Genomic DNA, 12825 nt, shown 5'->3' with positions numbered 1-12825 from the left:
GGAAAATGGGGTGGCTCTTAGCAAGCAATATCTTTGGCTTTTTTTTTTCAAACTTGCTGAAGTACACAACCTTAGTAACGTGAATTATCCATACGGTTTTATAAATGAGGCCTCTGCTCTGCACTGTGTGTGTGTGTATGTGGGGTAGAAGTAGCTTGGGAGGTAGAGTAGCCATCTGGGAATCAGAAGGCCTCCTGTTCGATTCCAGCTACCTCCTCTGTTTTGTCAAAATGACTTTGAGCAAGACATTAAGCCCCAAATTGCTCCCAATGACCAAGCTAACACCAGCTGGCTACCATTGGTGTGTGAATGTGTGTGCGAATGGGTGAATGAGAGAGGCCTTTGTAAAGCACTTTGGATAAAAGCGCTATTATGTGCACTCCATTTACCATTTACTGTCTATACTACAAGTTACTGGGCCCTTCATAATCAGATGCATCAAAGTAGGTCTATTTGGTCATTTTAGTGACTGACTTATATAACAATGGTGCCATAGTATTATATATTTGGCCTGATTGACCCCTTGGTGGAGACTAGCCTCTGATGACATGACTGGGTAGGCCTGTTGAACTAGCTCGGTAGGCTGGCCTGCAGCCTGTGTAGGCGACACTTCAAAGAGACAGTATGTTTATCTGTGCATTGAGAGGTTTGCAGCAGTATCTTAAATAACCAGCTCACAAAAGGTTGAGCCAACAAGGTTAATCTCACTGCCGCCTCATAGACTAACATAGTAAAATGGGTCTTACAAAGGAACACAGACAATCTAAAGCTGGAAATACACCAAGCCGACAGCGCTCCGGACAGAAGTCGGCCGAGTCAGAAGGCGCTCGGCGAGGAAGGGTGAGTACAATAAGCCTCCTCATTACACTAAGCCTCCTCATTCACACTTTCTGTTCCGGGCACACGCAAGAATCAACAGCATTCCAGCCCAGAGGGTGGCCTCAGCCGCGCTGGGTAGTAGGGAGGGCTGGCGCATGACAAGAACACAAGTCAGATGTATACACTGTAAGAATAAACAAGATGACAACGTAAGCTAACGTTTAGCACTATGACTTACTCGCCTGGCTCCTCCAAGGAGCATAGGCCATTGACGAATGTCTTCCATTCCATCTCACTTGGTTGGGGGCAAGTTTTTTGAAGTCTTCCCAGTTGTGTCTGCTCCCTCACATCTCTGTCTGGACATCCCTCCTCGAATGTTCCTGGGGCGGCCTCTTGTCCACTGGGGGTTCCACTTCAGGGCTTGTTGGGTGATATTGGTGGCTGGTTTCCTGAGGGTGATGTGGGTGGCTGGTTTGTCGGGTGATGTTGGTGGCTCGTTTCCCGAGGGTGTATCCTGTCCAGCTCCACTTTCTTCTTAGGATCTGTAGGTCGATCTTCTTGCCTGAAATACGTAAAACACTGCCCACTGGTCAGCTTTACCTTCCCCAACTGCGTCCATCTTGTTTCTCCCACGCCCAGGACAGAGAGATTGTACCGCACCATTTCTTTGGCAAGTCTTGGTCCAGACGTTCCAAGTCCCAACAAGGGTAGATAGACCCCGGTCCACATTTCTGGGGCATCTTCCTCAGACAAATCTTTGATTTGGTTTTCATTCATCTGTGTTTCTGTAATTGGTATTTTTTCTTCCAGGATGGGGAAGTTAATCCCACGTCCAACCCCCAACCTGGAGGACCAGGGACTGCTATGTTTGCCTCCTACCCCTTGACCTGTCCGGTTTGGTTAAACCTGAGGGGTATAGACCCCCTCCCGCTTAGCTCTCAGGGTCATCGGCGTGGGCAAGCCTCTTCACCACAACAAGGTATGCAGTCCAGGAGAGGTCAGCACTATGGTGGAATTTCATACATCCATTCTGTGGGAAGGAGAATGAATGTCTCACTACCAGCTAATTAACACGTTGGTTAAAGGATTAGTGTGTTGAATTGTGGTGGACGCTCCAGCCATTTGTGCGTGTGTGTGTTTCGGCATTGGCGCCTACACAGTGTGATGTGCGTGTCTCACTGTGTGTTGTTTGAATTTTGTGGGTAAATGTGTGTGTGAATGGATGAATGAGAGGCCATTGTAAAGCGCTTTGGATAAAAGTGCTAAGTGCAGTCCATTTACCATATTCCATTAGTTGCAATCTCCAACCTCACCACTAGATGCCGCCAAAAATCACACACGGCACCTTTAAGAGTCCACCTGGGGCCTCATTTATCAAAGGCCGTGTAAAACCGACACTAAAAGTGGCCATACACCCAAATGGCGAAATGGCATACACCCAAAAAATAGCCTACAGGGTAATGAAAGGAAGAGCCCTCTCCTACCTCCAGGCAATGGTCAACCCCTACACCCCCTCCCGACCGCAATGCTCTGCTACCTCGGGGCGACTGGTTGCCCCGTCACTCCGAGGCCCCTGCGGTCGATAAACAGTCACGGCTCTTCTCTGTCCTGGCCCCGCAGTGGTGGAACAAACTGCCCACTGACGTCAGGACAGCAGAGTCGCTGCCCATCTTTCGTCACAGGCTCAAAACTCACCTCTTCAAGAAGTACTACAACGATCATCCCTCTTAAGAACCTATTGTATTTTAGATCGCTATTCTTGCACTTTGCCTTCAGCACTAGATGATGCTCTTAGTCACTTGTTTTAGAAAGGAGATGCACTTGTGAGTTCTGGCAAGTAGTACATTGGCTTTTCCTACGTGAAATGCAATTATTGTTAGTCGCTTTGGATAAAAGCGTCTGCTAAATGTAATGTAATGTAATGTAAAGTAATGTTAAGGTCTGCCGACCAATTGCTGTCAGCAGCCCGAGGATTGCTGGATACATCTGATACAATATTTATATGCTTGCAGCAAACAGGTTTACTTGATCACATGGCGATGACAATCTAATCATCGATTATTGGCATCTGATTTGATGGTGTGCTGGATTTGGTGTGTGAGAACCTATCATTGCGCGTGGAGCAGTGTGGAACAGCATAGGTCAAGTTTGGAAAACAAATCCATTTGGGACAATACATAGGTTTGTTAGAGGAAATAATCTTGCATCCTCTCTTCCTCGCACATTGCAATTCACTGACTCACCACCTGCGTCACCAATTCCCCGTCTTCAGAAAGGGTGTACACCATGGTCAGAGTGGATGTAAATGTCTCCGAGTGGGACACCCTCAGTGTGTGAGGACGCAAATAGTACACTCTGGACACACACACACACAGAGACGTGACACAGCAGCACATACCATGCCAGCTGACGATAGACAGACTGATGTACTGAGGAGATAATTACAACATAGCTAATACAAGTCCAATACTTGGTGAGAGAAATACCTTGTGTGGAAGGGTGTATAGCTGATTAACTGGTTTCCTTCAATGTTTGACACCAGTGGAGCCATTCAAATGCTGATATGCAGGATACCTTTAGTCATACACTCTCAAATTTCAGAATACAAGGTATGGTATGTACAGTATCTGGGATCAAACCGGAGACCTTGCGATCCCCAGCCGGCTGTTCTACCTCCTGAGCTACGCACCGCCCCACGTAAGAGAGCTTTTAAGACAGGTTTTTGCTGAAAAGTCTTGTGTCCTGCATACCGCTGCAGACAGTGTATGAGACTGATATGCAACATTGTGCAAACACATTTAATATGATATGTAAAACATTGTGGCGTGAATCCTAATATTTGCACTTGCACAATCTTTCGTTTGCGGTAGCTAAAATATTTTCACAAAAAAGCCCTGGAGTTCTTCAGAAGTGCTTCTACACTTGGCTGAGTAGCTGTGCTTCATACACACTTTTTTTTACCAAAGTGGGTTATAGATAGTTTTAGAGGATTCCCAAGTCCAATTCTCAGAAGTTTGATACACATGGCCCCACGTGGTCGTCTTTTGATAATACAAGCAAATCACAGAGCTAGTTGGAACAAGCATGCAACTGCAATTTGTTTGCATGTTTGCATCGGATGCCAAACTTGTTGATGGAGATGAATATCCATGCTCCTTCAGCCTCCATCTCCTCTTAACTTTGGTAACAGCTGAGATTTGCCCCTCTGAGGACACCATAGATAACATAGATACTTTAATAATCCCCGAGAATAGAGAATATAAATAATATACATGATAGATTAATTACAAGAAATGTATAGGCTACATACAGTATGCATACATTGTGATTATTCTCTCTTCTGATAGAGAGAGAGAGAGAGAGAGAGAGAGAGAGGGATGATCAAAGGAAAAACGTATGGATTTAGCGAGAGAATATAACCTGCTCTCCTGTCTCCTGTCTCTCCTATGATGTTATTAGCCTCTCTTACTCTGAAAATGTAATTTAATGTTATTTATTGCTTTATAAATGTTCTTAGCCGGTAGACAAACATACTCCAGGAGCTTGCTCGATCGCCTCGTTGAGAGGGGTCAGAGAAGAATTTTTACAGCTCACTTATCTGGCCCCCGGGTGATTACTGTTTTTTTTGCTTCCCTCTGGAATATGTAGGGGTGGGTCGTATACCCACCTCCCTTGTTCTCTGTAAAGCGCATTGTGTTGCCTCTAGGTATGAAATGCGCTATACAAATAAAGCTTTGATTGATTGATTGATTGCTCATCTCTAAATCATGTCACAATGTTCCTGTTTTTCAAGACAGACAAGTGGCAGATACAGTAAACACACTCTGATTAATGGCGAGGTTGGTTGGTACAGTACGTGCAACACACCCGATAGACCTGATAAACATACATATTCATGAATTCATGAGATGCGGACGGGCACTCTGGTTGCCTGGGGGAATTGTCACATGTAATTGAATGTGAACTCACCTCCTTTATTGTGTGGGACACGCAAGTCTGGAGTGAGGGCAGTAGAGGGGGCAGTGGTCAGTACTGTAGTGTGTATTTGTGTCTCAAATGCGTCTATATACAGGCTCAGGGGGTACCTGAGGTGTCGGGCAGACGAACATTTTACCTAACGTGTTCCCTATTGGTGTGTGAGAATCCAAGTCAAGTTTGTACCATGTCATTTGTGCCGTTGTACCGAGTTTAGTCGAGAGTGGTAACTCCCACCTGAGATGGACACTGTCCAGGGAAGCCTAACATCCAGTGATCCGCATCTGATGGCCTGGCTGTATTACTGGCCGTGGATTTCTTCTGTGATTTGGGGTATTTTCAAAACTGGATGAACATGCGTCTCCCCACTGCAGGTTGAATTGATGTAAAGCATTTAAGGATCAGCAGAGCTTTATATTCAGTGCTTGGTACAAGTGCTCCTGCGTTACTTCCTTCGTGTGAGCCTACACCTGTATGGTACAGTATGTACAGTAGCAGCAGTTGTGTTTATAGTTTTAATAAGTATATACATCTGATTAGGTGCTATACCAAGACTTGACTGAAGGTTGTAATTCAAAGGCTACTTCAGTCAAGAGTCAAATTCGGAAAACAATAGGCTAACAATTTGGTCATATTGCAGATGCTTTTATTCAAAGCAACTTACAATGTTGTTGAGCTTGTAGTTGTAGTAGGTTCTGTACCTTGCCCAAGGGCACGTGTACACCCTAACCCCATCCCTCAGGGAACATGTGTAAAACTTTATTCACATATTTTACATATATTATATACAAAATCGGTAGCTGTACAGCGGGTGACTGCAAGCAATTCCAAGTACTGTGAAATATAATTCAATCACATTCTGAAGTGTGAGCATACACAACTCCATAAATATAATTCTAACATTTTAAATTGAAAGCAATTGACACCAATGTGTTTCCTTTCTACGTAATAAAAAACAGATACTGAATGGTGGTTCATGAAACAAAATAAATAAAATATTAAATATAATACTCAATAATAGAAGGACAAATCAAATAAATCACTGAGCGTGTCAGATAGAATAACGGCAAAGAGGAAAACCAAGAAAAACCTGTTCTGTATTATTTGTTGTGTGATTTGATCTCATTTACAGTTTCTGTACAAATATAGTCCTTATACACTGAATAAAAGTATAGGCCATATTCAAATTCATCAAAATGAAAAAGAGACTACTTCTTAACCGCTTTATATACAGATTTCCCTGTTCACATCCTTGGTCTACATATGTTCAAAGAAACGTCACTAGCATGACTACAACAGGAAATGACACTTTATCCCTTCAAAAGTTCCGTCTTTCAAGTATTTCCTGTTGCATTGTCCTCCGACATCAGGATGTATCTGATGAGTGCTGTCTTGTTCTCCCTCCCATCCTTCCCACTCCCTCATCCTTCATTCTCTTCCACCTCGGTGAAGATGTCACTGAAGAAGAACTGAGACACGTTGTTGGGCTCCTCTTCCTCACTCTGCTGGGAGCCTACCACCTAGAGAGAGAAGAGACACACCAGAAACCAGCAGACTGAGTCAACTGACTAGGAAAACACAACTGATGTTCAACGTGTGTGTGTGTGTGTGTGTGTGTGTGTGTGTGTGTGTGTCCTTGTCTTTACCTCAGCAGCAGTTGCAGACAGGGAGGTGCAGGGTTCTGTTTGCTTTGAGACACCAGGTTCTGGGTGGGTACATGAGGTGCTGATATCAGGGCTTTCTGAGGCCTCTACCTCTGGTGGGGTTGTGGTGGTTTCGGTGCTGGGTGTGAGGACAGGCGCACAAAGTGTCCTCCCCCTGCGTGAGGTTTTGGGCTGGGGCTTCTGGGAGGCTGCTTTGGCCGGTCCAGTGGCGGCAAGGCTGCCCTTGTCAGCCATGAAGGACAGGAATCCCCTGGGTCTCCTACCAGTCCTGGGGAAACAAACACCATGATAAACCAATGCAATCAATGGAGACTTGGGTCTTTTCATAACATGCAGTTAATTACTGGTTATTAAGACCTCAGAAGACAAGGGTCACAACTAAGCCGGTGAAGGAGGACTCTAGGTTGAATCAAGGTCAGGATTCCTCTAGGACTTCACAATTAATCGTGTTTTAATAATTATCACAATTTTGGCATCTGTTGTATAATAATTGCGAAAAGGCAGCGGTTGACGATTGACTTGAAGAAGTCAGGAAAGTCATTTGGAGCAATTTCAAAGCAGCTACACGTCCCAAGATCAACTGTGCAAACAATTGTAAGTAGAAAGTGCATGACACAGTTGTGTCACTGTCACAATCAGGAAGAAAACGCAAGAAATCAGCTGCTGCTGAGAGAAAATTTGTCAGGATGGTCGAGTCAACCGAGAACCACCAAAAAGCAGGTCTGCAATGAATTAGAAGCTGCTGGAACACAGGTGTCAGTGTCCACAGTCAAGTGTGTTTTACATAGCCATGGGCTGAGAGGCTGCCATGCAAGAAAGAAGCCCTTGCTCCAGAAGTAGCACCTTAAGGCTCGACTGAAGTTTGCTACTGATCAAATGGACAAAGAAAAGGCCTTCTGGAGGAAATTTCTGTGGTCAGATTAAACAAAAATTGAGCTGTTTGGCCACAATGACCAGAACTGTTTTTGGAGGAGACAAGGGGAGGCCTTTAACCCCAAGAACACCATGCCTACCGTCAAACGTGGTGGTAGTATTATGCTCTGGGCCTGTTTTGCTAACAAAGGAACTGGTGCTTTATAGAAAGTAAGTGGAATAATGAAGGAGGATTACCTCCAAATTGTTCAGGATAACCTAAAATCATCAGCCAGAAGGTTGGTCTTGGGCGCAGTTGGGTATTCCAACAGGACAATGACCCCTAACACACATCAAAAGTGTTAAAGGAATTGCTAAATCAGGCTAGAATTAAGATTTTAGAATGGCCTTTCCAAAGTCCTGACTTAAACCCCATCGAGAAATTGTGGACAGTGCATGGACAAGTCCATGTAAGAAAGCCAACAAATTTAGTTGAATTGCACCGATTCTGTGAAGAGGAGTAGTCAAAGATGGTATATGGACTGCACTTTTATCCAAAGCGCTTTACAATAGCCTCTCATTCACACACCAATGGTGGCAGCTGCCATGCAAGGTGCTAGCCTGCTCATTGGGAGCAATTTGGGGTTCAGTGTCTTGCCAAAGTACACTACGACATGTGGACAGGAGGAGGTGGGATTCGAACCGCCGACCCTACGATCATAGGACGATCCGCTCTACCACTGAGCCACAGCCGCCAAAGATTCAACCAGAAGCTTGTGGATGGCTACAAAAAGCGCATAATTGAGGTAAAAATGACCAAGGGACATGTAACCAAATATTAGCATTGCTGTACAGATGTGGGAACATAAGAATGTAACTTGACCCCGGGTATTCTAACAGGCGCTTTACGTCATTCCGCACCACCGCTCGCCTGCCCATAGGGGCGCAGTAATACCACTCATTGACCCATTGCTGGCTCGCACATTAGATTAGCCTACCGTTCTCAAACTCCTTGTTGTCTGTCTGGTTGTAATTTAATTATTACGAACAAAGCCTATCTATTTATAGTTTCTATCTCTGTAACTGTCGCCGGGTCTATATCTGGTAACTGTCGGGACAAGTAGAAGTTTAATACATTAGGCTGAGTGTTCTCATATGGAACATGGCATCAGGACGAGGAAGATGGCTAACGGAGATGACCAGAGATGTGTTTGAAATGGTTCACTCACTCCCTATTCCCTATTACCATGGATGTATTGAGTGCGACTCATAGTGAACTACAGTACATGGGGAATGATTTAACAGTTTTGGGACACTACATGGAATATAACTGCGTAAGATATTCATGACTCAAACAAGCAGACGCGCCGATCACTGATGGCAGCAGGTTGAAATATCAGGTAGTATTCAGGTTCCATGTTTAGTTGAATGATAAATCCCATATAAATGGTTGGAATTCTAATGATGTGCAAGTGTGATTTTGTCAACTTAATGCTGTCTGCTAATAGCAGGCTGTGAAGCTGCACGATGAGACCGTGATAGCACGTTAGCTCACGACAGCAGCTTCCATAATATTAACGGTAGCTGTCGGTGGCTAAAAAGCAGATAGCTAACTTTACAACGTTGATTCCTGTAGCTATTTTGATGCTATAAGTTCAACTTCTGTTTCTCGGGCAGGAACGGAGACGAACTCGCATTAGCAGCAAAGCAGCTAGAGGAATGATCGCGCGGTCTCTTTAGCCCTGAGACCATCAGGCAGGCAGCAGGAGGTTGTTGAAGGCTTTATATATTATTATGATATTATGTCTAATAATACATTCGTTGAAAGTACACAGGCTGATCTACTATACGGAATTGGACCGAGGAGTGTTCTCATATGGAACTAGGCTGCGCGCCCGCCCGCGACAAGAGCTGAATTGTAGTCAGCTTGCCCCGCTGCGCGCAGGACGCGTGCGTCGCCTTCTCCGAGCGAGAACGCAGGCGGAATGTCGCTCCCCCTCTGAAACGGCCTTGACTCCTGGAATCCCAAGGTCTTTCATATTGAAATTCTCTTGATGGTCTGGGAAGAGACGTGTTAAGGGAGTGCATCAGTCGTGAGCCTTGACAGTAGATACCAGCCTGCGCTGCGCTCAGAACAAAGTTGGATGAATGGATGGACTTTTTGGAATCCTGGAAAATGTTTATTGCGCTCTAAAATCATGAAAGCATAAATGTAAAAATGCAGCAACAGAAGTAGTCTAGATGAGATGGTGGTTTAAATGAATGGCAACACATAAATTGAGACATAAATTGAGACTGGTGATAATGCTGATAATCTACAGTAGGGCCTACCTACCTCTGGCTGAGTTCATGGTTACAGCCATTCATCTCTTACACATGGGCCTATACAATACTTGCACAATCTACTTTGGACGTTAATCCATCTATCAATCAAACTAGCGAATTCAATGGCCGGTCATGGCAAAGCACCCGCTAACGCAGGCTACCCCCCTCCCCACGATCCAGGGCTAGGAAACCGGTTCATCCAGTTTATTTGAATATAAAAGAATTTGGGGGGGGGGGGGGGGGGTTACAATAGTCTAGTCCAGGTTCGCTGGACGACCTGTATTTTCAGTGTTTGCTGGTAGCGGACTGCATCGATCAATGCAATGACTCTTCAGTTTTACCCTTTTCATCAATAAAACATCATTTTTACAACCATGTCTCATTGATTGTGAAGGCATTTAGAGCTGCCGGTCTATTAGCCTACATTCGGACTCAGAGGATGACTTAACTGTTTATTGAGAAACAATTGGCTATATAAAGAAATACCACAATGCATGTAGTCTAGATATATTACATTATGGTTATACACTTTATGGTAGACTGCCCTCTCGCTCGCTAAGCAGGCTACATTGTGGCTGTTTTGTTCATCGCCTATAGGCTACACATTAGAAAAATGTTTTTTTTTATATAGACCTAGAAGGAATCAGAATATGTGGAAATTTAACTTTAGCCTATTTTAATACAATTCAAATTCTGCTTAGAGGGAATTATTTTCAACGGACATTATGACCTGAGCATAATTAATAATTATCTAAGTTAATATAGGCCTATGAGAACGCAACGCTTTTTACGATAGGCTAGGCCTATGCGTCTTGTGATTGTACTGTAGCCTAGGCTACAACTTAAGGCTTGCCCTATTGAATTCATTTTATAGCCTACTAGGCTACTCATTATTATCGAATTATCTAGTTGATATATGAATAAAACAATAAGCCGTTTTAATGGCTATGGGCTACTAGTTGTAGCTATATGATGCGCTCTGCTCTTATACGCACGGTTGAGGCGGCAGCTCAAATACACAGCCAACTGGAGATGTCGCGTCTGGGGAGGCTCTGTGTCTCTCCACCAGTCCCCAGCGAGTCCAAGCTCCCTCAATGAATAATACTTAGGCCTATTTATAATAGCCTACATAGCGCGAAACTGTGCATATAATAGGCTGTAGCCAGCGCGAAACTGCGCATTCCCTATAGCCGTTCATTGAACAGCTGGCGGCCGGTATAAATAAATAAAAACATACACGATATTTTGTTATTTGAATGATCTTGAATATATATATTCAAGATCATTCAAATAACAACATATTGTGTATGTTTTTTTCATTTATAATTTAACAATAGGGGGTGCAACAGAACACAATTTTAGGGAAAGTCATTGACAGGCGGACTTCAATGTTTTATTAAAATATAGTTATGTGCAAATGAAAACCCACAATCGTCCTATGGACCTTACCCCGATTTTGGAAATCAGATAAAGGCGTTCACAAGACCATTTCAATAATCGCATTATTACAATTATCGGTTGATGTCTCACTGTCAAACCTGCCGCTATGCACAAGATAGTTAATGTCCGGATATGATTGGCAATGAGTGATCTTTACTCATGGCGACTATTTCAATTTTGTATGGATCCACACCTCTGATCAAGCTTATTTTTTCTTTGTATCGTGCTGAAGCCATATAGCCTACTGCGCTCAGACTTGGCTACATTAGCTGGTGCCCTGTCTTCAAATTTACTTCCGGGGTTTACGAGTAGCCTAACAGTTGAATGCGTTCCAGAAACAAAACGTAAAACCCCCACGTTCACCATATCTTTACTAACAAATATATTTACAATACTGTTATTTTGCGCATTTGACTTAACAGACACCACGTCTTGACCCGACGTCAGTTGCCGAGATAGATAGGCTACTGTAGGCCTAGATATATTATAGGTGTTCGTAATAATTAAATTACATCGAGGTGGATAAAACATGTGTTTGAGAACAAGGTAATAATAACAATTAAACGTTATTTGTATAGCCCCTTTCATACAGATACCTTCAGCTCAAAGTGCTTTACAACAGAGCATTTAAATTAAAGAATGTGAAATTTAATGATGCTTCATTCGTAGACTATAGGAGAAAAACACTGAGCCCAGCCTGCTAAATCTACTCAAAGACGCCACCTGGCGGTGGTGCATCACTAAAACGAAATAACACCCGTCTGAAATCCCACGAGATTTCCAACGGGATTTCCCTGCCAAATACCGCGACGTGAAATGCTGCAGCAAGTTACATTCTTATGTTCCCACATCTGTATATATATTTTTGACCCAGCAGATTTGGTCACATCTTCAGAAGACCCATAATAAATTCATAATTTCTTTTGTGCAGAGAAGTATGTGCTCCAATCACTCACAGAACAATGAGTTGTGGAAATTATTGGAAACTCAAGACTGCCATAACATACATGTTCTTTTCAAATGTATGTACACTTTTGACCACAACTGTAAAACACACTTACCGATTGTTATTGGGCTCCCTTTCTTCACTCTGCTGGGAGCCTGCCACCTAGAGAGAGAGAAAGACCAGAAATCAGCAGAATGATTCAACTGACTAGGAAAACACAACTGATGTTCAGTGTGTGTGTGTGTGTGTGTGTGTGTGTGTGTGTGTGTGTGTGTGTCCTTGTCTTTACCTCAGCAGCAGTTGCAGACAGGGAGGTACAGGGTTCTGAAACTCCAGGTTCTGGGTGGGTAATTGAGGTGTTGACATCAGGGCTTTCTGAGGCCTCTACCTCTGGTGGGGTTGTGGTATTTTCGGTGCTGGATGTGAGGACAGGCGCACACCGTGTCCTCCCCCTGCGTGAGGTTTTGGGCTGGGGCTTCTGGGAGGCTGCTTTGGCCGGTCCAGTGGCGGCAAGGCTGCCCTTGTCAGCTCCAGCAGGTAGCTGACACTCCCCCAAATGCCTAGGGAAGGACGCATTGTGTTAGAGTTCAATTCACCGGGGGGTAGGGGGATATCCCCCAATTTCCACCTCAGACGTCTGAGGAAATTCTGAGTGTCTCCTCAGATACTCAAAGGAGTAGTAAAGGGAAAAATCATCTTTAGCCCTGTTTTAAGGTTACTTATGATTATATACAATGGTTCAGATCAAAAAGTTGACTAAACTAGTACTTTTGAGAAAGTTGATAATTGCTCTACCACCGTTTA

At 43.9% G+C, this 12825-nt stretch overlaps 1 protein-coding gene across 1 annotated transcript; it reads right to left on the bottom strand.

Moving 5' to 3' along the window:
• Positions 1 to 6215: 6215 nt before the first annotated feature.
• On the bottom strand, positions 6216 to 12179 carry LOC311323044 (uncharacterized protein; the record flags this gene model as incomplete). The annotated part of the gene is made up of 3 exons (XM_084455177.1): positions 12137 to 12179; positions 6441 to 6726; positions 6216 to 6314 (listed from the first exon to the last, which is right to left on the bottom strand). The coding sequence occupies exons 2-3, from the start codon at positions 6690 to 6692 to the stop codon at positions 6216 to 6218; spliced, it is 351 nt and encodes a 116-aa protein (XP_084311303.1). The 5' UTR covers positions 6693 to 6726; positions 12137 to 12179.
• Between the last annotated feature and the right edge of the window lie 646 nt (positions 12180 to 12825).

Source organism: Borostomias antarcticus, assembly GCF_949987555.1.
Source record: "Borostomias antarcticus genome assembly, chromosome: 2".
NCBI classification, from domain to species: domain Eukaryota; kingdom Metazoa; phylum Chordata; class Actinopteri; order Stomiiformes; family Stomiidae; genus Borostomias; species Borostomias antarcticus.
The sequence above is the reverse complement of the archived record's forward strand: the minus strand, read 5'-3'. Positions and strand labels throughout refer to the sequence as shown.